This window comes from Fundulus heteroclitus, chromosome 22 (genome assembly GCF_011125445.2).
Source record: "Fundulus heteroclitus isolate FHET01 chromosome 22, MU-UCD_Fhet_4.1, whole genome shotgun sequence".
Taxonomy (NCBI): Eukaryota; Metazoa; Chordata; class Actinopteri; order Cyprinodontiformes; family Fundulidae; genus Fundulus; species Fundulus heteroclitus.
Genome location: NC_046382.1, coordinates 6,942,155 through 6,965,603, shown reverse-complemented (window position 1 = coordinate 6,965,603; position 23,449 = coordinate 6,942,155). Strand labels below are relative to the sequence as shown.

Genomic DNA, 23,449 nt, shown 5'->3' with positions numbered 1-23,449 from the left:
CCGGCTTGTGACTGCACAGGCATAATTGTGCATTTTTACAGGATCCGGTGGAATATTTGGGTCATTAATTCAATGCCGAAGGTCTGCACCTATTGCAAAGCAAAGTAAAAGCCATTGAGGAAGTTCCACCTTCAACAACAGTGACTGAGCTGAAGGTTTACCTGGGTTTCCCAAATTACTACAACAAGTTCCTCCCTAACCTTGTCACGGTCTTGGTACCTTTACACCAGTTACTGAAGAAAGACGCCCAGTGGTGTTGGGACAAAGAAAAGGACACGGTGTTTAACAAAACAACTGCTAAAATCAGTCAAGGTTGAAGTGGCATTATTCAGAAGACAAAGACCTGGTGCTTGCATGTGATGCCTCACTGTATGGAGTCGGCAACGTGTTGTGACACATAATGGAAGATGGATGTGAAAACCATTTGGGGTTTTTGTCAAGGACATTAACACAGGCTGAGAAACGTTACTCACAGTTTGACAAGGAGGGGTTAGCCATCATATTTGGGATCAAACACTAGCACAAGTTTACAATCAGCACAGACCACAAGCCACTGATATCTCTTTCCCACGAGTGCCACAAATGGGATCACTGAGAGTGCAAAGGTGGGTCACCCCGTTGAGAGCATATGAATACAAGATGGTGTACAAGCCGGCCAAGGTACATGCAAACGCAGATTCATGAGGCCGACTGTCGCTTCCACAGACAGAAGATGAGGGCACAGGACAGGTACTCATGCTGGATGTGACGGATGACCCACCGATCACAACAGCCCAAATAAAGCTCTTGACAGCAAAAGATGAGTGACTGTCACAAATGCTGTCATGGTGCCTAAAAGGTTGGCCCAAAGAAGTGGATACTCAGTTCAGACCTACAGTCAGACAAGATTAGAGTTGCGTGTAAAGGATGGGTGTATACAGTGGGGGGCTGGAGTCATTATTGCCAAGAAGGGAAGGTCTAGCCTGTTAAAACAGCTGCCCCACACACACCCTGGTATCATAAAGATGAAGGGCTTGGCATGTTCATATATGTGGTGGCCAGGGATGGACTGGGATATAGAAAATAAAGTCTTGCCACACATGTCAGAAAATAGGAAGGCTCCCACTGCAGACCCTCTCCACCCATGGCAGTGGGCAGACACACCCTGGAATAGACTACATGTAGACTACAGACAAAATGTTTCACATAGTTCTAGATGCACATTTAAAATGAATAGATGTGTATCCCACAAGTCAAGCTGCTAGTCAGGTGACAAAAGAGAAGCTCAGACAGTATTTTAGCACACACAGTTTACCCCAGATCACAGTTTCAGACAATGGTCCATGCCTTACAAGCTATGAGATCAAAATATTCTTAAAAAAAATGGCATACAAGATGTTACATCAGCACCGTTCCACCCTGCATCAAACGGACTGGCGGAAAGGGCTGTACAGACGTTTAAACAGGGTTTAAAGAGAGTAAAAGGGGATATATTGGAGACAAGGTTGACACAATTCCTGTTTAACTACAGAATTATGCCCCAAAATAACACAGGCTTGTCACCAGTTTAGCTGCTAGTGTCCAGGAGACAATGTTCGACAATGGATCTCCTTTTGCCCGAAATCAAGGCGAAGACAAGGCATCCAAAAGATCATTAGTGCTCTGATAGCAACTTATTGTTCCCACAGGGCTGAGTAATTCTTGCAAGAACAGCACTGGAAGAGGGGGGAAGTTGGACCTGGAGCCTCCATGCCTGTTTATTAACAACAGGTGGTTTCTTGGCAGAATCTTGGCCTGACGATGTTACTATTCTGTGCCGGACCATGCAGCAGAGGATTATCGATGTTCAAAGCATCCACTCACTATCACTGGTTAGTTTTCAGAGGATGTTAGAACAGGAAATCCAAACTGTTAGGATTTCTTCTCCCACCAGATCTCAACTGGTGGGAGGAGTATAAAAATATCAGAATGTTTATTCTCCTTTTATTATTGTTTAAAAAATATAATGAAATTAAATCAAACATAAAATCTGGAACCAGAGAAAATGTTTGAGAACAACCAAAACTATAGCATGATGTTGAAGGAATGAAGTGATTCCAGTTTGACTGGAAAGACTGAAGGAGCTGCAGAACAATTGTTTTGATCCAGGAAATAAAAAGGTAAGAAATGTTTCAGTATTATTTAACAGAAACAAACAGTAAACATGATTACTGACAAAACATTAGTACTAAAAAAATTCACATTTAGACACATTAAACATTTTGTTCTGTCAAATAGTCTTCAGACAACAGAGAGATGAAACTTTGTGCCAAAATAAGAAATTGACATGTCATTCCAACATCAGAGAGCAGAAACAAACAGGAAAGTTTCTCAAGACAAAGTTCCATTATGAAACAAAGAAAACTTACAGTTTGTTCAAATGGTCCAAAGTGTTGAAGAACAAGATCTGAACAACAGACTGAGACATAACTGAGTTGCTTCCTGGAAGGTGGCGAAACTTCACCTGTGATGGAAGCAGAGCAGGTAGGAGGAGTTAGTGGGAGGAATTCAGATCCGCATTCTAACTGGTTCTCTCGGATTCATTTCTGTTGTTTTACTGCTTAAGAGCCTGGGGCTTTCCAGAAAGCTGGTTATGTAAAAACTCAGTTTTACTGTGTGCAAACCCTTAATTCAGAAAAACTCTGGTTGCTTTCCTCTATAAATAGTGATCAGTCTGATGCTGAGTATGTTACAATGGTAACAGACTGTGAAGACATCCTGATCCCTGGCAGGACGTCTGAGAGAAACTCTGATTTTCCTCTGCCTCACCAAGAACAGCAGTCTGATTGTGATCCTCAATATTAAACCAGATTTTTCGTTTTACTGTTGGATATTTTTCTGACCCAGATGTGATGTTATATTATCCCCACATGTAGAAATTGTATTGGAGCAGTCTTAATTTGAATAATGTTGATAAGTTTTATGATTCAAAAACACAATCAAATAGTGGGTGTGTGCTCAGGAGAGCATGATTAGTGCCTTGTTCTTTTTTTTTCAGATGTAGATTCCCTGATCAGTAATTCAGAAAACTTCATGGTATCATCATGTGAATTCTTGTAGGTACTGTATTTCTCTGATATTAGCAAGAAAAGTACTAAAAATGCTAGAGGTTTATTAACTATTGTTGACAGGCTGACCAACCCTTCACCACCTGTTCCTCCTGAATTAGTCCACCAAGGCTCCAGAATCATTACAGCATCTAAATGAGTTTAACATTTAGATGCATTGTTATATTGTTGTCAGAAACCCGCCAGAACCTGCAATCCACAACTTGCTGCCTGGATGTATTCCCACCAGGTTTGTGTCACCAGTTTTAGCTGTGTTGCCCCAGAAATATTGCTGATAGTAATCACCTCCTTTCAATCAGTTTATTTTCAACTGCCTCAAAAAACTGCAGAGATCCAACCACTTTATAGAAACCAAATCTACTGTTTCTAAAGACTATTGGGAAAAAAACAGTTTGTGAAAAAATATACCTCTTTATGATGAAAAATAATATTTTAAGTGGTTTACATTCAGGCTTCAGACATCAGCACAGAGACTGCATTAGTAATTGTTTTGAATTATATTTCTTACTGGGTCTCATTGCTGCATTTAATGCAGTTTATCAGAGCATGCTGATGATCAGACTATTAGGTTTGATAATCTTGTTCAGTTCTAATTTGGCAGACATGGATCATTTTGTTTCATGTTGTAGTTATAAATCTGGGCAAAGAAAAATTTGTCATGACTCTGCCCTGTTTTCCTGTTTTCTCCCAGGTTCTGTTGTCTGTTCTCATTTGTTGTGGTTTGATTTTGTATTTTGTTTTATGTTATCAGTTCTACTGGCCTGCTCAGATCACTTCTGTCACCAGCCTTTAATCAGTTCACCTGCCAGCATTCTGTCAGCTGTTTACTTGTCACTTCCCTGTTTAGACACCAGCCAATCAATTCGGTTCATTTAAGTCACCACCTCCCCTCTGATCATTGTCACCTGCCTCTGGTAATTAGTCTTCACTCCTGTTCACCTGCTCACTTCCCTATTTATTCCTGCTTCAAACCTTTGCACAGTGCCAGATCAATTAAAGCCTTTTGGTGAGTCTTATCCAGCGTTCTATATTCTGATAGCCCTGTTGATATTAACCTGATTGTCTCCTGATTCTGAGCCAGCTTGACCCCTATTTTTTTCATGCCTGTTTCTGACTGATAACCTGTGTACCAGACCCAGCCTGTTCTTTGGATTATCTGAGCTTGCCTGATCTCTTCCTGTGTAATTCGCCTGTCTGTGTACCGTTCTGGACTGTTATTTGACCACCGAACTTGCCTGTCCTTATTTAGCCTGTCAGCCTGTCAGCCTGTCTGTGAACCGAACCTTGACCTGTTTCCTGACTCTGAGCCTGGATTCCATCATTAAACCTTCTCTAATTATACTTTCTCCTTGTCTGGCTGAATACTGGGTCTCCTGTCCCCGATTCATAACAGATTGATCTGGCCCCTTCAGACCCATTGCCACTCAAGTTAGTTTTTTGTTTTCTATTTTTTTATTTTTTTTTTGGTTGGCAACATGAACCCGCTTGCAGCCCAGACCTTATGCTCCGGAAGAATCATGGTGGTTGACGCCCATACCTCACTCCCCGCTCAGAGAAGGGGGACTAACTGACCTAAGGACTCTGGTGTCGGATCTACTTGGAGTTTTTATCCAGACCCGAGTCTGTTTGTGGAAGTCAAGGCAGCTGTGATTGCTGATCTTCGTCCCGATCTCTTCCTCAGTCCAGATCAGTTTCCTGAATACATGGAGGGGGCGTGTCCGCCTGCATGAGTTCACGGCGACTCATCCCCACAGGCAGATGCTGGTTCGCTGTGCTCCCGTTCAGGTCTGCTTCGTAAACGCCGTCGTAGACCTGCCAAACATAACTCCTTCTCCCCAGCAAGTCAGTCAGCCATATCCACTCAGCCTCCATCTGCTCCTGATTCTTGTTTGCCTGAGATCTGCTCCGCTTCTTTTAAGGCTCCGTTTCCACCAGTATACTCAGTAGAGTCTGTCTCTGCTCCAGCTGAGTCAGCCACAGCTCCGTCCACTGACTCTGGTAATTTTTTTCTTAAGGCGAGCTGAGGAAATAAGATCCCTTATCTCCACCATTAAATGGATGAGGAAGTTACTGTTTTCTCAATATTCCCCCGAGCTGGAGGTAAAATTAAAGAATCTGGAGGAGAAATATAGAACCACTCTTAGGACACTATACAATCACCCTTCATCACCCGCCATGAAGAAATTAGAAGCAGGGGAATTGGACGACTCTCTTCCTGTTGTTGAGGGCCCGGTGGCCGCCTCAGATCCTGTTCCTGTTGCTGAGAGCCCGGCTACCACCTTAGAATCTGTCCCTGTATCTGGGAAAACAATTACCGTTTCAGACTCTGTGCCTGCCACTAGAGGGCCAGTCGGCACCTCGGATCCTGCTTCTGTCGACGTTGAGGTTCTGGTCGACGCCTCGACTTCTGTCAGCATGGGTGCAACGTTCGACAGTCAACCTGCCACCAAGGGTGCTGTGCAAGCTGACGTTCCTGCCACCGGGGGTGCTGTGCAGGTTGCCACTCCGGCAACGGTGGATTCTCTACCAGCCCGTTAGGTGGGATGTCAAGTGAGTTCTCCGCCAGCCAGTGATTTGGGGATCCAGGTGGATCCACATACAACTCAGGTTCCAGCATCCTGTGAGGAGGGGATTCAGATGATTCCTCTCCCAGTCAGCAACTCTGGGTCTTGACGAGCTGACAAGCACCCAGGGCCCCATGGAGACTCAGAAATCCCCGGTTCCTTTCTAAAGGTCTGCCCTCCACACCTTCGGCTGGACAGCCAACATTATAAGTGGCTGCACAGGCTGTCGTGGTCTGAGGTGCAGGAGGGCCTCCTGTTGAGAGTCCTACTCTCGAAGAGTCTGGGGGCATCTGAGACCGTTAGCCTGGTGCCCTCTGGGGTCCGTAGTCAGGTCCCGTCTGTACCTGGTAGCCAGGCGCCGCCCTAAGGGTGTAGCCAGGTCCTGCTAGAAGCCTGTATTCCGGCGCCTTCCAAAGCCTGTATCTCGGGGCCTTCCGAAGACTGTATATCGGCACCACCTGAACTCTGTAGCTCGCCGCCTTCTGAAGTCTGACTGAGCCTGGATTCCGTCATTAAACCTTCTCTAATTATACTTTCTGCTTTTCTGGCAGAATACTGGGTCTTCTGTCCCCGATTCATAACAGATGGAGACAGTCCTGAGAGGAGAGAGACAAACAGACAGAAGAAGAAAAAAATATGGACAGAGAAACTCACTCCCTCTCATACAGATACACACAAAAGTCGTATTTCCATTAATCTTTCTAATTTGTATTAAGAAATATCGCATCAGAACAGGTTGATGGAAAAGGCAAAATTCAAATAACTCACAAACTTTCGTAAAAAACTTTTTACATTCGCTCAAGGGGATTTTTACTTTTTCAAAAAACAGTAAATGTGCTTTAGAGGAGATGGAAACATTTGACTAATCAGTTCTGATGTATAGAACATTTATTTCACATGTTGTGCCATAGTAAAGCCATGATGAAATAATTTGATGTCAGATTGAATTCTGGTCATGTAGCCGGAGGACAACTCAGAAGGGGGTTGTGAGAAAGAGTTTCATGCTGGGACGGCCTCTCTCGGCAGGGTGCCTGCCATGAACCCAAACCACTCCCCCACAGACAAAAGGTCAGAGCACTTCTGACCAGAAGCTCAGTTCTGCTTCTTCTCCCATGGGGCTTCCGAGGAGAGAGGGTGGCTGGCGAGCCACGCCTGCAAGCTACATCAGATCCAGTCTGCCCACAGTTTTCATGTTCTACTCCTTCCTGGGACTCTAAAGGAGACGCCCACCTACAGGAGCCATACATGGGGCCTGAAAGAGGGCCCATGTATGGCTCTCTTGCCTGCTGCATGCCAGAAACTTGAGACTGCAACCGGACCGGAGGACATGGCCACATGTATGCTTCCGCTAGGCCGCAGAGCCGCAGGCTAGCCTGCTGCTACAAGGACCAACGGTTCCATGTTTCCAATATTCTCTCCTTTGGATGGCCAAAGTGGACCGAACTCACACTAGGCACCGACAGGTTCGGCAGAGAAACCAGAGGGAAAGGTTACATGGTCAATTGGAAATGTTTGTGTAATGCTCACACATGGTTGTTTAAACAAAAACAGCTAACAGTCGTAGCTCATTGCTAGCATTTGGTACCATGTCATTGCCGATGTGATTCGAGTGTGTTTTTATGGGTATAACAAACGTAATCTCCATAGGGGTTTCATACACTGATGGAATATTAATGTTTATAATAACCAGCTCCCTCATTATGTCTAACAATAAAGCTGAAGTATTTAAAGTTAGCGCTGAATGTCCGCTAGCCAAACGGCTATTAGTTTCTGGTAACTTTCGGTTCCGGACATTCAAAAAGGGTTTGTTTCAAGCATAAGGCTTGTTTGTTTCAGCTCCACCATCGTTCGATATAAAATAACCGATTTTGGTGACCAATCGCTGCAGCGACCCCTAGCTCCCGGAGGTCGAATCGTATTGATAAAATCGAGCGTCCCTAAAGTAAATAATTTTACTGAGCAAATCACACTTGTTTCATCTTTTGTGTTATTTTACATGTGAATAGTTCCTTAGCTTAGGTTTCTTTTTATATTCATTTTGCTTAGTAGTTCAGTTAAGTTTTACTGACCTAGTAGAGAGTATTTATTGAATGAAGTATGGTGATAATTCAGATAAACAGTATTATATAGTGATGTTCTCTGGATGTTCATTTTATTTCTGTTATTAGATTCTTGAACTTGAAGAGAAGTTGTCACTCCTTTATTCTATGTGTGTGCAGAGTATGCTGTTAAAAGATCGCTAGTGCTCGTATCATCCCTTTCAACTATTGTCCTGATATCAGCTTTAGCGCTGATATCCTCCAGATAACACTTAACAGACAGAGAGTTATTTAATAAACATTAAATAATTTTAAACAGTGTATAATTGCACAACACACATGACTGATCAAGTGTTTCTGCTGCCGGGGTCTTTCTGATTGTTCTCATAACTTTGGAAAACAAGACTGGAAGCAACAACAGTTACATGTGAACAAAAGTAGACACTCGAGCATGCCTTAGTCAAAATAGCAGCACATTCATTAAAACCTCGCTCCATTACATTATCTGTGGACAATGCTAGTTGGCAAACTCTACTTCCTGTTCATTACAGCATAGTGTCACCATATGACAACATAACACTAATTTGCGACAAACCAGTAGATGGAAACGCATGTGATTCACATTTAATTTTTCGCGACATTTTAAAGGAAGATGAAAATTCAAATGAGAATTGGATGGAAATACGGCTACAGTCACGGACACACAAATAAAATCAAAAAGAAAAAAGACAGCAATAGAAGACAAACAAGAGACAAATGGACAGCAGTGTTTCCCCTAGGAATTTTGCCTTGGGGGGAGGCCAAAGATTTTCCTTTCACTTAACTTTCCATTACTATTTTAAAATACAGCTTTAAATGAGTGGCCAGCTTCTATCTTTCTCCATCTTTATCCAATTTCTCCATCTTTCTGTCATTTTTGTGTTTCTTTATACATGGTTTTATTTAGAAGGCCTCTTTTCTTTCCTGCTTCCTGATTGAATGAAAATCTTTGTAATTCTAGATCTGCCAGAGTTTAGAAATGTTTTTTTTTCTTGAGGTTTTTACAGCACTAGTGGCTAGTTTTTTATACAGTGGGCTGACAGGAAAGGGGGTACAAGAGAGGGGGAGAGACAAAGGACCACAGGTCAGAGTTAAACCTGTGTTGGCCACATCAAGGACTAAGGCCTCTGTGTTAGGAAAAATATAAATGTGATCATTTTATTTTCATTAAGTTACAGGCATTTGGTCTGTTTCGGAGGTGGCTTGCAGGAATGTTCTGCTTTCTTCTTCAAACGGGGAGAAGAATCACTGAACTGTGCTGCTAGATAACAAATGTCTGGCTTATCCATTAGTGTGGTTGCAGTTGATTGAACACCACAATGATAAAATCCTGTACCCTCTTTGTGTGAGACCCACATGTGGTAAATTCCTGACCCCTCCAGTATGGACTCCTGAAACCTTCTTTGAAGACCAACACTAAAAGCAGAAGACAAAGATGTCCCAGCAGAGTTGAGATCAGACTTTCAGGGAGTGCAATTCTCCGTCTGCTCGTCTCCCCTTCTCAGCGGAAAAGTTTAACTTGTGTTTTGTGTTTGGTTCTTTCCACTGTGCGATTTGCAAAAAAAAAAAAAAACACCAGAGGGAGGGTTCATTTCAAAAGTTTTATTAATGAACATAAAAACAAGGTTATATGGCCTGCATGCTTGCCGCTGCAGCGTATCTTGAGCGTACGTTTCCTCTTTCCAGTCAGGAAGGAAAATCAGAAAAAAAGGAGTTGGTCTAATAATCACTATCAGGCTAAATGGCACGCATTTTTTCGTAAATATGATCACATCGGCAAGTTTGTCACTTCACTATGGGCGTCAACATAGCAACGCGCAAACCATAGGTTCAGATCAGCTGGCTTTTAAGCATATGTCGAAGCGGGTGCTTTAAGTTGAATGAGATACATTTTGAGGTGAATTTTAACATTGTATAGGCTAGTCTGCAGTACATTGTGCATTTATTTGAGTGGCTCATTGTTTTTTAATCCATACATATCAACCAAAGCTTGTTAAGAAACAATAGCAATTAAAAAATATTTACCCAGTCTTAGCAGAACAATCTGGTTTGGAGAAGGATCTCAGGTTTTGTCAAAATTTTCCCTGTGGCAGCATCAGCAGCAGCATGTCTGCCCTGTCTCATCCACAACTCTACATAAATTAAATTAAATTGAATTGAATATTTTTCTGCAGGGAAAAATTCCACTTCTGGGCCATTCACAGATGAAGAGAAGATTATTGAGTGTCTGTATCATCATCCTATTCCTCTGCTCTGTCAAAATTGCATTCATTGCGCTGAACCCCCTCTCACATTCTGTTGTGGAAACTAGGAGCGTGTGAAATGCAGTCATCAATTTTTGCAGGTGTTCGCCGATCCGGCCTCGTTGCTTGTATTGTCTAAAATCCTTCAGTAAAAGTACAGGGGTGGAATTAATGTGAAGGGCTCTGCACAGATAAAGCACTTTGGTGTCGCCGAACAGGGCGCAGCCCTCTTCTTTAGATGGCTAGGTGGATGGATCCAGCACCGAAGCAGCGGACAGCGCACGGTTTGCATCGTCCATGCTCTGCCTGACGTTTTCAGTAAGCAGAAGGAAGAAGTTTGAGCAGAACTCCTCAGACTTCTTGAGCTGGTTTTCACTGGCCTCAGACACTTTCACTCCCTTAAAAGTGTTCCTCTTGGCATTTTCCCCTTTTAGAATGCTTATATTCACTCCATCCCTTTGAGTCATAGATTTCAGAGATTTCAGCGCAATGTCAACTTCTGTTTTTGCCGTAATTGCTGTGGCATCCCGTCTCTGAAGAAAGAGACAAGGCCTTCAGGGTTTCCAGGGCATCTTTCACATACGCCATCTCTGACACAAATAACCACCGAGTCAGCATCACATGCATTCCTGCGCATTTTTCTTTCTCCTTAAACGTGTGTTGTCTTCAGACACTTTCCGAAAAACAGCTGAACTAATGCCGGGTAGCTCTCCCACAATGCTGTCACTGTTGTGCATGCAGAGGACAGCCAGCAGACATTGTTACAGTCACTGACCTCTAGGGGCTCTCTACATGAGAGATCTCTCTTTGTGTTTCAGTTCTACCTGGATCACAATCCAAGCTGTCACAGGTGCAATGTGTTGGAGCTTGTCAGCCACTCCATACAGAGCTTCACACCGGAGATGCCAGACCCCTTTTCTTCTCTCCTTGGGTCTTGATCTGAAGTGATCTTGTTTGTGAACTGTTTGTAAGGAACCTTAAATGGTTTTGCTGTGAGCATTTTGTGAGCAACCAAATGTCTAACTAAAGTTTGTTTTTCCTTTTCACAGTGGAAGCTGGTAGGGGTTATCTGTCCTTTTGTTTAACTGTTTTCACCTGATTTGTGGATAGCCAGGGAGTTTAGGTTTTGTACTTTTCAGTTCTCCACTAGCAAGTGTTTTCTTTTTATTTTATAATTAGAAGGGGGGGGGGGGGTTGTTTGTTGTTTTGGCCTTGGAGACCCTGAAGCTTAAAGCTTCCCTCTGTTTGCACTTCTGTAATTAAAGTTCTACCTACATTACACATAAACTATCTTTTTTTTACTGAACACCTACTGATTAGGATTACTGATTTTCTTTGTGTTACACCCAGTGCCAGAAGTTCCCTTTTGTTGTCTTGGGGAGGGGTCGTAACACATAGACATTATATACATGGATGCCCCATTTGAAGCTGCCGGCCGCTAGGCTGACGTGCCTACAGGGTGGCCATCATGGGTCAGACCACAGATCAGACAGCAGCTGTCAGAATGAATAGGAGGCAGCTCAGATCTCATTTTAATCATACGTTCACAATGCTGATGACCTTTCAGACAGATAACATAAATTTATTCAGAACCAAAACAATTTAAACTGAAGCCAAACTGGATGAGAAATATACACGCTGTTATATATTTTGCAGTTATATATGTAAAATCTGTTAGCTGGTGGATGAATCTTGTCTCACCTTTTAGATATGAACCCTTCTCACGACTCCCAGTGTGACCGCAGACACTCTGCTGCTGTTTAAGTGTGTTGATTGTTGTTCTGATGATCCAAGTTCTGTTCAGGTCTGATGCAACCAGTATCTGAACCAACTGGATTCTTTAGTGGTGGGGATTTGTTTTCATACTTCTGACATTGGGGCAAGTCCACTGTAGCAAGTTGTGTTTCTCAGAGTAGTCCTGCATGTAAACACTGTTTCTGTCACGTCACGTTGGCTCCATGCACGGCTCTGTTCAAACCAGAAAAACAGGAAATCTTTCTCTGGAAGTTGTAAAACTAGCACGACACGCCTTTAGATGCTCGGCATCTAAAGGCGTGTCGTGTTTCTTGGGTTGGTTTATATGAGTTTATTTTTACTTAACTGGCAGATGCACAATAACCTTTTTTAAAAAGTATTTACCAAATTAAAATATTAAAAAACTGGATTCAATCAATTTAAAGGCATATTTTTCCTCATCTGTAAGAGGCTCCATTTTATGGGACCAAAATGAAACACATTTAATAGATGAAAAAACGCTGCACTTTATTGTTCTGACCACTATTTTAATTTTTTTTACATTTTTAAAATAAATGAAGTTAATATGTTTGCATCAATTGTCATATGACAGTTGACAATAGCGTACAGAGTGGACCTTCTGTCTGCTCATCCAGCTTTGTTCTGCCACTCTACATTTTTTACCAGGTTGTCAATTACCTTGTATTAACGTGTGTGTGCTTACGTCAATTACCCTGTGTTACCACAGCCATCAGCTGTGGTAACACAGGGTCAGCATTCCTCCACGAAACTGCTGAGGCAGTGTTTTATTGGAGGAGAGTTGGGTTGTAAAAATGGACAACAATCAGCAGGACACCAGAGAGATTAGACTGATGTGCAGAAAAGTTTAAAGGATGAATGTTTTAGTGGGATTTCTGCCATATTTCTGTTCTTTAAACCTGTGGAGAAACAGACGTTTGCTCTGTTCTGGGCTTTAGGGAGGATTATACAACAGTTTAGCGTTGTCTCCTACCATCTTTATTGTTCTTTTAAGATGTCCGAGGTCCATAAATTGAGCTACTGACTAACTACTTTTCACACCAACACCAAATAAAACGGCAATTAAAGACCTGCTTCTTCCAGCTGGGCAACATCTCTAAGCTACAAACAATCGTCTCTGAAAATGAGCTCCAGATGTTGATCCATGCTTTGGTTTCATCTCCTTTAGACAACTGGAATCTGTTCACCTCCCTGAACAAAAGGAGCTGGCCCGTCTACAGCTGGTCCAGATCTCTGTTGCCAGGATCCTGATACGCACTACCAGAAGAGCCCACATTCCCTCTGTTTTAAAACATCTCCACTGGCTCCCTGTAGCACATGGCATCAACTTTAAAATTCTGGTTCTGACATTCAGAGTGCAGCATGGGCAGCATCCCCTCCCTACATCTGGGACTGGATTCAGCCTTACAGTCCAGCTCAGAGCCGGAGATCTTCAGAGCAGAACCTGCTGATGTGCCCTCAGACTCAATAGGATCCAAGGAGACAGATCCATCCAAGCTGTTGGACCCAGACTGTGGAAAAAGCCTCATTAACTGTAATCCCTGGACTCTGTGGATGCTTTTAAAAAGCAGCAGAAGACATTCCTGCTGCGGATAACCCCGACTACAGGAATAAATTATACTGATGAAATAAACAACTTCATTTCAGTCCAAAGTTCATCAACAAATAACACAAAGAATCCATGAATTAAACAAAATAGTAAAACCAGATCAGAGGAGAAAATTTTGATTTTCATGGTTCTGATTTTCAGATAAAAGCCTGCACATCGTTCTGATGGCTAACATTATGGGGGAGAACAGACCCTGGAACAGTTTGTTTAGCGGGTCGGATCAAACCAGGACCAGAGACACGTCAGTCAAAGAGGAACAGAACCTTAGTTGGACAGAACAACATGCCTTCAAGGTCCAGCAGAATAAACTTGGATGTGAAACGTCCTGCTTCCCTCTTTCCTCCTTTTCCCGTTTGTTCTGCTGAAAGTTCATGTCAGTTCCAGAGCAGAACTTCTTCTGGACTGTAACATTTTTACTAATCAGACCTTTAGACACTTCCCAGGTTCTTTTCCTGCTCAAACATAAAAAACAGAAGCATCTGGACTCTAAATGTGATGAAGTCCTACAGCGGCACCAGGAAAAGGAGCCGACCCAGTTTGTCTCTGTCTGTCCGTGGGTCGCTGTCACAGACTGTAGAACCCATTATATCCATGATCCATTGTATATATACAGTCTGTGGTCGCTGCAAACAACTAGAACCATCAGAACTCTCTGGGTATATCCCTGGTTCTGAAGGTTGAAATAAATATTTAATCTGTGAAAGAAAATGAAAAAGAAACTGAACTGAAAGTTCTGATACCAGAGAAGATTCTGGTTTTGTAGAGGATATCTGTAGGATGTTTGTTGATTGGACCCAAAACACGATGGTTCTGATCAGAGAGGGACAAGACTCAGAGAGACGTTTGGGCAAACTTTAATGTGACTTAAGTGGGTTAAATCCTTTTATTGAAACCAGAATGCAGAGGTCCAGTTTGAGGGTATTGGTGTGATTTCTAACAGAACAACAAGAACAGAACGGTCAGAATCGCAAATCAAACATACAAAGATACTAAATAGTCAATAAGTGAATAAAATTCCAACCAGACTCATATTACAGTGACTAATGAATGAGCCACAGCAGAATATAAGATAACAGCGCCCCTGATGGCTGAAGACAATAACTACTGCCAGTATAATGGCCCCTTGGAGCAGAACCACTGATCTCTATTTATTCACTGGATTGCTGAAAAATGAAGTCACTGGCCACCATCTTGCTACCCCCTACTCTCACAGAATCCCATAGGATTTGGCTGCAACAACAAAGCAGTTTTCTGGTTGTGGTAAAACGTTTCACAGGTAATTCTTATTAAATAATATAAAATGTAGTTCTAGCACCAACACTATCATCTAGAAGATCTGCTGTTTAGAAGCTCACAGGGTATTTACAACCTCTTTTACTACGTCTACAATATTTTTTACTACCAACACAATTTTGGGGGGAGCGGTGGATTCACAGCACTGACCACAGCCCATCTCTAACCCATAACAAAAGCTTTTCCCACTTACTTGAAGGTGTAACTGATCTTGTCTTGACTGAGCCCTCACACATAAATATTCCAAACACATTTCAAGAAGACTTTTTTTTAAAGAAAATAAACAAAACCCAATGACATTCAAATTTCACAAGCCACTGTTCCCTATAGAATATTTATAATAAGGCAAATGCTCAAACTTAATCAGCTGAGAAAAACTAGCCAGTAATGTAAAACAAAATCACCTGCAACACAGATAACAGACCCAAGAGTGAACATGACCCAAAATGAAAAATCCATTGCAGTTTTAACAAAAGTGGTAAAACCTTTATCTGTACAAGTACTTTATTTCTCAGCTGATACATTTTAATATTACATTCAGGTTGACAAAAAGCGAGAGAGAGCAAGCTGTGGGGAGTGAGATGGCAGAGGAAAGGAGAGACACAGTCCTAAGAGAACAGAAACAGAAGAAGAAAATCTGGACAGAGAAACACACTCCCTCTCACACTGAGACAAAAGCAATGTTTTCATGAACCTTTTTAATGAATTTTGAAATATCACATTAGAACATGTTAATGGAAAGACAGAATTCAAATTGACCTAAATTTTGTATTAATTTCTTAAGCTCGCTTGATTTTTACTTTTTCAAAAAAAGTAAAAAACTCTAAATGCGCTAAAGAGAAGGAAACATATGTCGAATAAGTTCTGACGTGGGAAACATTTACCTCACATGACTGATCAGCTGTTTCTGCTTCCTAAATGTCTTCCTGATTGTTCCCATAACGCTGGAAATTGGAAAACATAACTGGAAGAAACAACAGGTACATGTGGACCAACGAGGAGACTCAAGCATGTCTTCGTGTCAACTGTCAAAAAAATTAAATAGCAACACACTCATTGAAACTTTACTCCATTACATTATCTGTGGCACGTGGTAGTTAGCATCTTCTACTTCCTGTTTATTACAGCATAACATCTGTATATGACAACACAATGCTTTGCGTCGCCTGGTTAATTCACTATAAACCAATAGATGGAAACCCATGTAAAGAAAAGAGTGACCTCTGGGAGAAAAAAATGAAGCCATGGTTATGAAATCTTACATTTTCCAATGGTGAGGAGCAAAATGACTTGCTACTCTCAACATATCAAGCGGTTCCATGCTGTGCGCAGTAAATCAGACAGTGGAATCAATCGGGTCTACGCTGGCTCAGATCCTGCTATAGGTATACTTTTTTTTTCTTTTTTGCAGATGTTATAGTTAAACGAATTTAAACAAAAGTCGGCATCATTCGAAAAATCTGAACATATTGAAGGGTTAACAGGAAATTGACAAGCAAGTCATGTTCTATTTGTTAACTTTTTACATTTTAATGGCCTTAGTTTGAGGTTATTTAATCTACTACATTTTACTACTGCATGGAAACCCTGTAAAATAGACAAATAAGATATAGTTAAAGTTAATTAAAAACAGTTAAATATGATTGAAAATAGTCAACATCTCATGACGTGCAAAAGGCTTCTGCAAATATGTGTGGTTTAAGAATAGTTTTAAAGTCTGAAAGAGAGGCGGCCTGCATGACATGTAGTGGCACAACTTTTGAGTCACTACAGTGACTTTCTCTTAGTTTCCACTTGAATTTAGGAACAATAAGGAGATGCTGGTTTACAGACCTAAGAGAGTGGGCAGGTGTATGGGAGTACAGCAACTCAGATAGGTGGGGATTAATCAAATACAGAAGAGGAAAATCTGTTTACAACACATTCAAACACATGAAATAGAATTGCAGCAATTATACCAAAGGAAGATTTAACATTTGAATCTAAAAAGCGTTCATAAAAAATTAGAGCTGACAGAAACATATCATGTCCAGAGATTGAGAAAAACTGCCCAACATTTCAATGAAATCTGACTCATGATTATTAATACTAATAATAATAACAATAATAATAATAATAATAATAATAATATTGAAAAGTAGGTATTTATTTCAGACACACTAGTATATAATAAATGTATATGTTGATGTACATTTGAATCCATGAATGAGAAAACGTGTTTCTGAGTGAAAGAGACAGACATGAACAGACTAAACTATCTGTTCAACAGGGAGAGGCTTTCTCTGACAGGAGGAGACTCTTTAGACTCAATTCAGTACAAAGACAGAACCGAACCAGACCCCAAAGCCAGGATGCAGAGGTTCAGTGAATGTGGTGTTGAAGGTGTGGAGGTGGATCAGTGAGTCAGAGGAGACTCTGTAGAAGGACAGAATACCAGCAGGACAGTCCACATACACTGCTGCTCTGTTGGAGACGGAGGAGGAGGAGATAAATGTTTTAATGTTATTGTGAAAGACAGAGTAAGCAACACCATCAGAGCAGTTCAGACTCCAGGATTGATCATTTGCTCCAAACCAACAGTCTCTAATGTCTCCTCTCCTCTTGATTCTTCTGTAACTCACAGATATCTCAACAACTCCTGTCCACTCGACCTCCCAGTAACAGCGACCAGTCAGATCAGTTCTACACAGCAGCTGAGGCTGATCAAATCTGTCTGGATGATCAGGATATGACTGAAGCTCCATCACACGTGTCACCTTCCTGTTGTCGTCAGACAGTTTGAGTTTTCTGCTCACTGTGTTTGTGTCAGTTGTGGGTTGACAGGAATCTGATGGATAGAACAAAGACAATCCAGCTGCAGTTATTGATCATTTATTGACACTTTGATGATGACTCCTGAATGAGTGATGGACAGTTTGAAGATGGTTGAATGTGAGCTGCTTTGTTGTCATGAATCAAATGAAAAACACACTTACACTTCCTCAGACCTGGTGTCAACCATCGGACTCCAGCAGGCTCCACCCTGAAAGGAGGAGGGGGGTCAGACCATCAGTCTCTTTCAGCAGCAAACATGGACATTACATGTCTCTCAGACACACATTGTCCTCCACTGAGAAAGGACCAGTCCAACATTTGGACACGTCCACTTGTTGTAAAAATCCAGAGAAAGAAAGAAGAGCTGAGAGCAGACAGACACCTGGGCTCTGATAATGATGATGATGATGATGATGATGATGATGATGATGATGATGAAGAAACATTACAACCTGCAGTGGATGCAGTGAGGACAGTTGGTGGCGCTGTAGCACAACTCATTTGTCCAAACAGAGGAAAAGCTCCAACAGAGAGGAGAAAGGAAATCCCTCAGTAACAACCTGAAGAAACAGCCTGAAGCCTAAAAGGACATCAGGAAACTAAGTCAACATTTCTGGAAGCTTCACCTGATTTAATAATCAGCATTAAAATGCAATCAATCTAAACACTGACACCAACTCTGGATCCCTGTTCCATCCACACTCCCACACACAGATGGAGGAATGAAACACTAAAGAGCCCTGTGGAAATCTGCTGTGGCCACACTGGAAGATCCAGAAATACAAACATTAAAAAGGAGAAGCTGCATCACATTCAACAAAGAGTTCAACAAGAATCAAAGATCTGATCTCTGAGCTCAGACTCATAAACCAGGGAGAGCAAGCATGAAGCGACAGTGGAAAGAAAAACCACCCATTAACGGGAAGGAAAAACCTCCAGCAGAACCAGGCTCAGTATGAATGTTCATCTGCCTCGAACAACTGGGGGTTACAGAAGACAGAGCAGAGACACAACAAGACTATCGTGTCACATTTATGCCATAAGTTATGCAGTTATATGACAAAATATATGCTGTGTGCCTTCAATCAATGCACATTGTTGTGACACTGGTTTGCTTTTGTTACAGAAAGTCAAAAATAATATTTGATATTATTCAGAACTGTTTGTTGTATCTTTTAGAACTTTATCAACAGCTGCTGTGGAGTAAATCAGTGGAGCAGACAGGAAGCATAACTGGTCGCTTAGTTTTGTTGGAAAAAGCCACTTTAAGATAAAAACAAACAAATAGATGTGCAAAACATTACTTGCTTCTTTCAGACATTTTACTTGTATCCGTCAAACAAATTCAATAACACAGAATAAAACTAAACAAACTGTTTACTATTTAGGGAAAAGGTTTTATATGGTAAGATGATCATTCAGTCTCCCAAACAGATCTGGTATCTAGATGTCATGATTTGTCTTTGGCAGGGACGTGCAGAGACCGTTGGAGGGGCAGGTGCTCAAAGTTAAAAGAGGGCACATGGGGCACGAAGTGAAGAATTTCATCATTTCAGATCCAATCTGTTCATCTTCCATAGAAACAACTGAATTATTGAGCTGAACTGGTTCTGAAGGTCTGGATGGTAAAAGCCTCCATTGTTTTATGTCTCATTAGTTTTCATAAAGAGTTGAATTGTTGCTGCATGAATGAAATCCATCATGACTTGGATCATGAATGATGTAGATACGCTCTGGCTTCATATTGAGCAGAGCTCAGGTACCGTACCCCTGCACATCCTGCCAGTTCTAGACTATCAGTTTAAGAAGACAACAGAAGGGACAAGAAGAACACTTCAACTATGGACCAAGATCCAGAAAACGTTGGAACATCAACCTCCATCTCTCCCTGTCCTCTACTGGATACATGAAGTCATTTGCTCCAAATAACCCGGATATTAGTTTAAAAATGGGCAGAATATAAACTTCATTACATTCATCAACTATTTGCTTACGGCCAGTTTAAAACATTTAAGGGACTTAAAAGTGAAGATAAACTGCCAACACTGATCATTTTAGACGCTCTCAGCTCAGATCCTCCCTGATGTCACATCAGGAGTAAAATCAGAGCTCCAGCTCCCATTGAGAAGCTCTGATTGATGTCCAGGTAGGAAGAGCAGCAAAGAAATATCTTGGATCTTCTACAGGATTTTTGGGTCCATGAAGCAGCAGAACTGTGGAGCAATTCAGCAGAGATAGGATGAAGAACCGGGCCCAGTTTGTTCTGAAGAGGACTGGGAAAAAATCTGCACTGAAGCTCATCTGACTACAAATTCAGACACATGGAGGGAGTTTAAGTGGAGAATACTGATGAGGTTTTTCAGAACTCCAGAAATTACAGCAAAGATGGACCCAAATAACCCAGCTTATACTGGAGAATATGCAGAACCCACATAGCAGATCACACCCATGTGTTCTTGTCCTGACCCAAGCTGGATGTGATCTGGAAGGATGGATGAGGCTTCAAAGCAGTTTTTAAAGCCAACATATCACCAGTACTCAGTTCTGCATTGTTGGGTCTCACCTCAGACGGGTGACAAACAAAGTTCTACTTCTTCAATCAGCTGCTTACTGCAGCCTTGAAATGCAGAACAACTAAATGGTTGAAGGCAGAACCTCCATCCTACAACTGGTGGTGCTGAAAGTTTGGGCCAGGTACCAAATGGAGAAAAGAACCAATTTGACCAGACTTTGTAAATTAATACGTATGTTCGATAGGCGTTTGGAACTGATATATTAAAGAATTATTTTTGTTCTTTGACAATGTATTTTGGAAAAAACTGGTTAGTTTTAAACTAAGAGCAACATAAATGCTCGTGTCTGTTATGTTGCTCACATAAAACTAAGAACAACACGTGTTATTTTGCTTTAACTTGTTTTAACTTGTGGTGGGAACCTATGACAATGTGTTGTGGGAAAGACTGATTCTGTATTCCTTATTTTGCTTATATTTGCGCTATTATCTGAGTTTGCAATATTATTTTGCTTCACACACTGCTGAGATGCTGGGAACATTTTTTGGTTTGGAAACAGGACAAACAGCTCAGATGGGAGGGAGAAGTGGCCACTCTCGCTCCCATCTGATACTTTGTTTATTGGTATAAAAAGGAGGGGACCGCCCTCAGTCGTTGAAGACAGCCGTGGGTTGTATGGACGCCCGGCCGCATGGATTGTGCTCTAACCAGACTGACCGACTTCCCAGTCCTAACCATGGTAAGAGATGGTAAGCCGATCTCTCCCGATCCTGAAATAAACATTTCATAAAACAGGAACCTACAGTAATGTTACTGGTGCAATAAAACTAAAGGTATAAGTAATTGGATCATTGTTAGATGGAGGATCTGAGACTTTGTGAAAACACAGCTCTGACCCAACACTGTTTGATGATTGGCTCATTGTTCTTTTTCTCTTTTTGTTGTTTATAAAATGAAAAACTCAATAAAATGAAGTTTAAAGTTCTTTCTACCCTCTTTGTTTCATCATGTGAATCTAACTGGTGAACTTCTCTTTCACAAATATATATTTAGAGTTTCTACTCAGTACCATTGAAGACCCTTGGCCCTTTAATTTTCCTTGTGAGTGGTTCTTAGTGAGGAGAATATTACAGAAAACTGGGCAATGATCTCTGCCTGCATATAAGTCGTTTAATAAATCTCATTTCACAACCAGCTGAAATATTCCTGGACACTAGTGTTAAATCAAGGACTGATACATTTCCTGTATGAACATCTGTTCTGGTTCATCTTCATCATTCAACGGAATAAATTATTAGCCTCTAAATGTTCTTCTACTATTTTTCTCCATTTCCAACAGTTCTGTTTCCTCCGCATAATACTTCATGTGTGTTAAAGTCACAACATATGTCTGCTTATATCCACCTTTAATCTGCATTAACTGATTCAGATCTAACTTTTTACACGGATTATTATAGTTAACTATATTTAATTTAATCTCATTTATTAGTCTTGTCAGGATTTGGGTTTTATTTCAGCTGTTTGTTAATTTTGATGTATTTAGTTAACTCTCCGGTCTTTAAAATCAGTTTTGGTTTTGGGCTCTTTCTTGTTTGGTTTCTATTATAGCTTGTGTGTGTTGTGTTTAGTCTTAGGTTTAGGTTCTGTATTAGTTTTGGTTTATGGAATAGGTTAGATTTTATTGTAGTTTGATTTTATTTATGTTTCCAGTTCAGTTCTGTCTCTTCCCAGCAATCTGCCAGCTCACTCAATCTGTTTATCTGTCACTCCCCAAACACCAGTCACTAGCCAATCAGTTCAGTTCAGTTTCCACCTGTCACTTGTAATTAGTCTTCACTCCCGTTCACCTGTGTACTCCACTATATAGTTCTGCCTCGGTCTTCAGTTCTCTGCCAGATCATTAACGAGCCACGGTGAGTTTTGTTCCAGCGTTCCTTTCTTGTTTGACCTGTTGATGCAAACCCGATTGCTTTTGATTCTGAGCCAGCCTGTTCCCTGATCTGTTTTTCCTGCCCTGTCTGACTGATTTACCGGTTTACCGACTTAATTCTGTCCCATGGTTATCCGAGCTTGCTTTTGCCCTGTCTGTACCTCTGCCTATTTTGGACTACTTTTTGTGTACCGGATTTTGGACTGCCCTTTTGACTATTGAGCCCGCCTGTCCCTGTTTTCATTATTAAAATCCTGTTTTTTGCCTTCACCTCACTTGTTTGGTTTGAATACTGGGTTTGCCTGATTCACGTTCGTAACAAGTCTATTACTACATATTATAGTTCAGTTGCTCTACTTATTTCTCCGCATATTAGATGAGTAGTAGTAGTAGTAGTATTTGTAGACTTCTCTCTAATGATTTTAAATGTTTTATTGATTTTAAAGCCGAGATGACCCCAGATCCAATGACCAGGCCAAGCGATGCTTTCAGATGCAGATTTTGTCACGTTCTGGTTTATGTTTAAGGTATTTTGCCCTCCTTCCTTAGGTTCTCTGGTTGCTTTGAGTTTTGTCTTGTCTAGGTTCTTGTTTACTGTTAGTTTATCCTGTTTTGTCATCAGTTTTAGTCTTAGCTTTATTTTCTGTTTTTAGGTTTGTACTTCAGGGTTGTTTTGTTCTTTATTAGATCGTGTGTGTGTAGTTTGTTTCTGTCAGCTATTTATATTTGTCTGATCTGTTCTTGTTTTGAGCCTCAGCACTGATGTCTGGTCTAATTACTTATTCTGCACACCTGCCTAACTCCACCCCTGCTGCAATCACTTCTCACCGGTTTCACCTGCTTCCACCTCCATATAAACTGTTGAGACCAGACATCAGTGCCAGGTCGTCTGTTTGAGTATAGGTGAGTCTCCTCCTGCAAGTTTGTTTATTGGTTTGCTTTTGGATTTTTGACCCCCTTGTCTCCAGAAACCTGAGCCATCCTGTTTTGCCTGTTCCTGCCGTGCCTGCCCCGTTACTGTTTATTTTTGTGCCGTCTTTTTGTTTGACGGTCTTTTTGGCTTTTTTCCCTGTTTTGCTTTTTGTTAATAAAGAACCTGATCTGAACCTCTGCTGGTCTGGCTGAATTCTGGGTCCTCTGCTCCGATTCGTGACAGATTTAGGTCTCTGTATTAGGAATCAAGAATAAAAACTTCTCTTTGCTACTCCAGTTCACATTACACATAATGAAGGCAAATAAATAGACAAACAGGCAATAAACATGGGTAAGTTTTTTACTGTAGCATTCAAGAGAGATTAAAAAGGAGGGTTCAAAGGTTGTATGGCCAAATGCTTCATTAGTTACAGTTAATGATAATAAGGTAGTAAGGTGCTTATTGAACATTGATGATTCAGCCCTTCATTTATAGAAATGTTCATTTAGGTACTCTGAGAAGAAAATGTGGAAGTAGGCAGTAACATTAAGGTGACTGTAATGTATAATGGGCTGGTAACAGTGCGGGTGATTCTAAAGTGCTGGACTGCAGTCTCCCATCAAGGGGCGGTTA

The 23,449-nt window shown here is 41.3% G+C and overlaps 1 protein-coding gene across 1 annotated transcript in view; it reads right to left on the bottom strand.

The window, feature by feature from the left end:
* Positions 1-14,191: 14,191 nt before the first annotated feature.
* Positions 14,192-23,449, bottom strand: part of LOC118557149 (NACHT, LRR and PYD domains-containing protein 12-like) — a 99,478-nt gene continuing 90,220 nt past the window's right edge. The window contains exons 11-12 of the mRNA XM_036126498.1: positions 17,622-17,668; positions 14,192-17,473 (exon numbers count right to left, since the gene is read on the bottom strand). Of these exons, the coding sequence (XP_035982391.1) occupies positions 16,953-17,473; positions 17,622-17,668 (568 nt within the window). The 3' untranslated portion in view covers positions 14,192-16,952. The remainder of the gene's footprint in view (positions 17,474-17,621; positions 17,669-23,449) is intronic.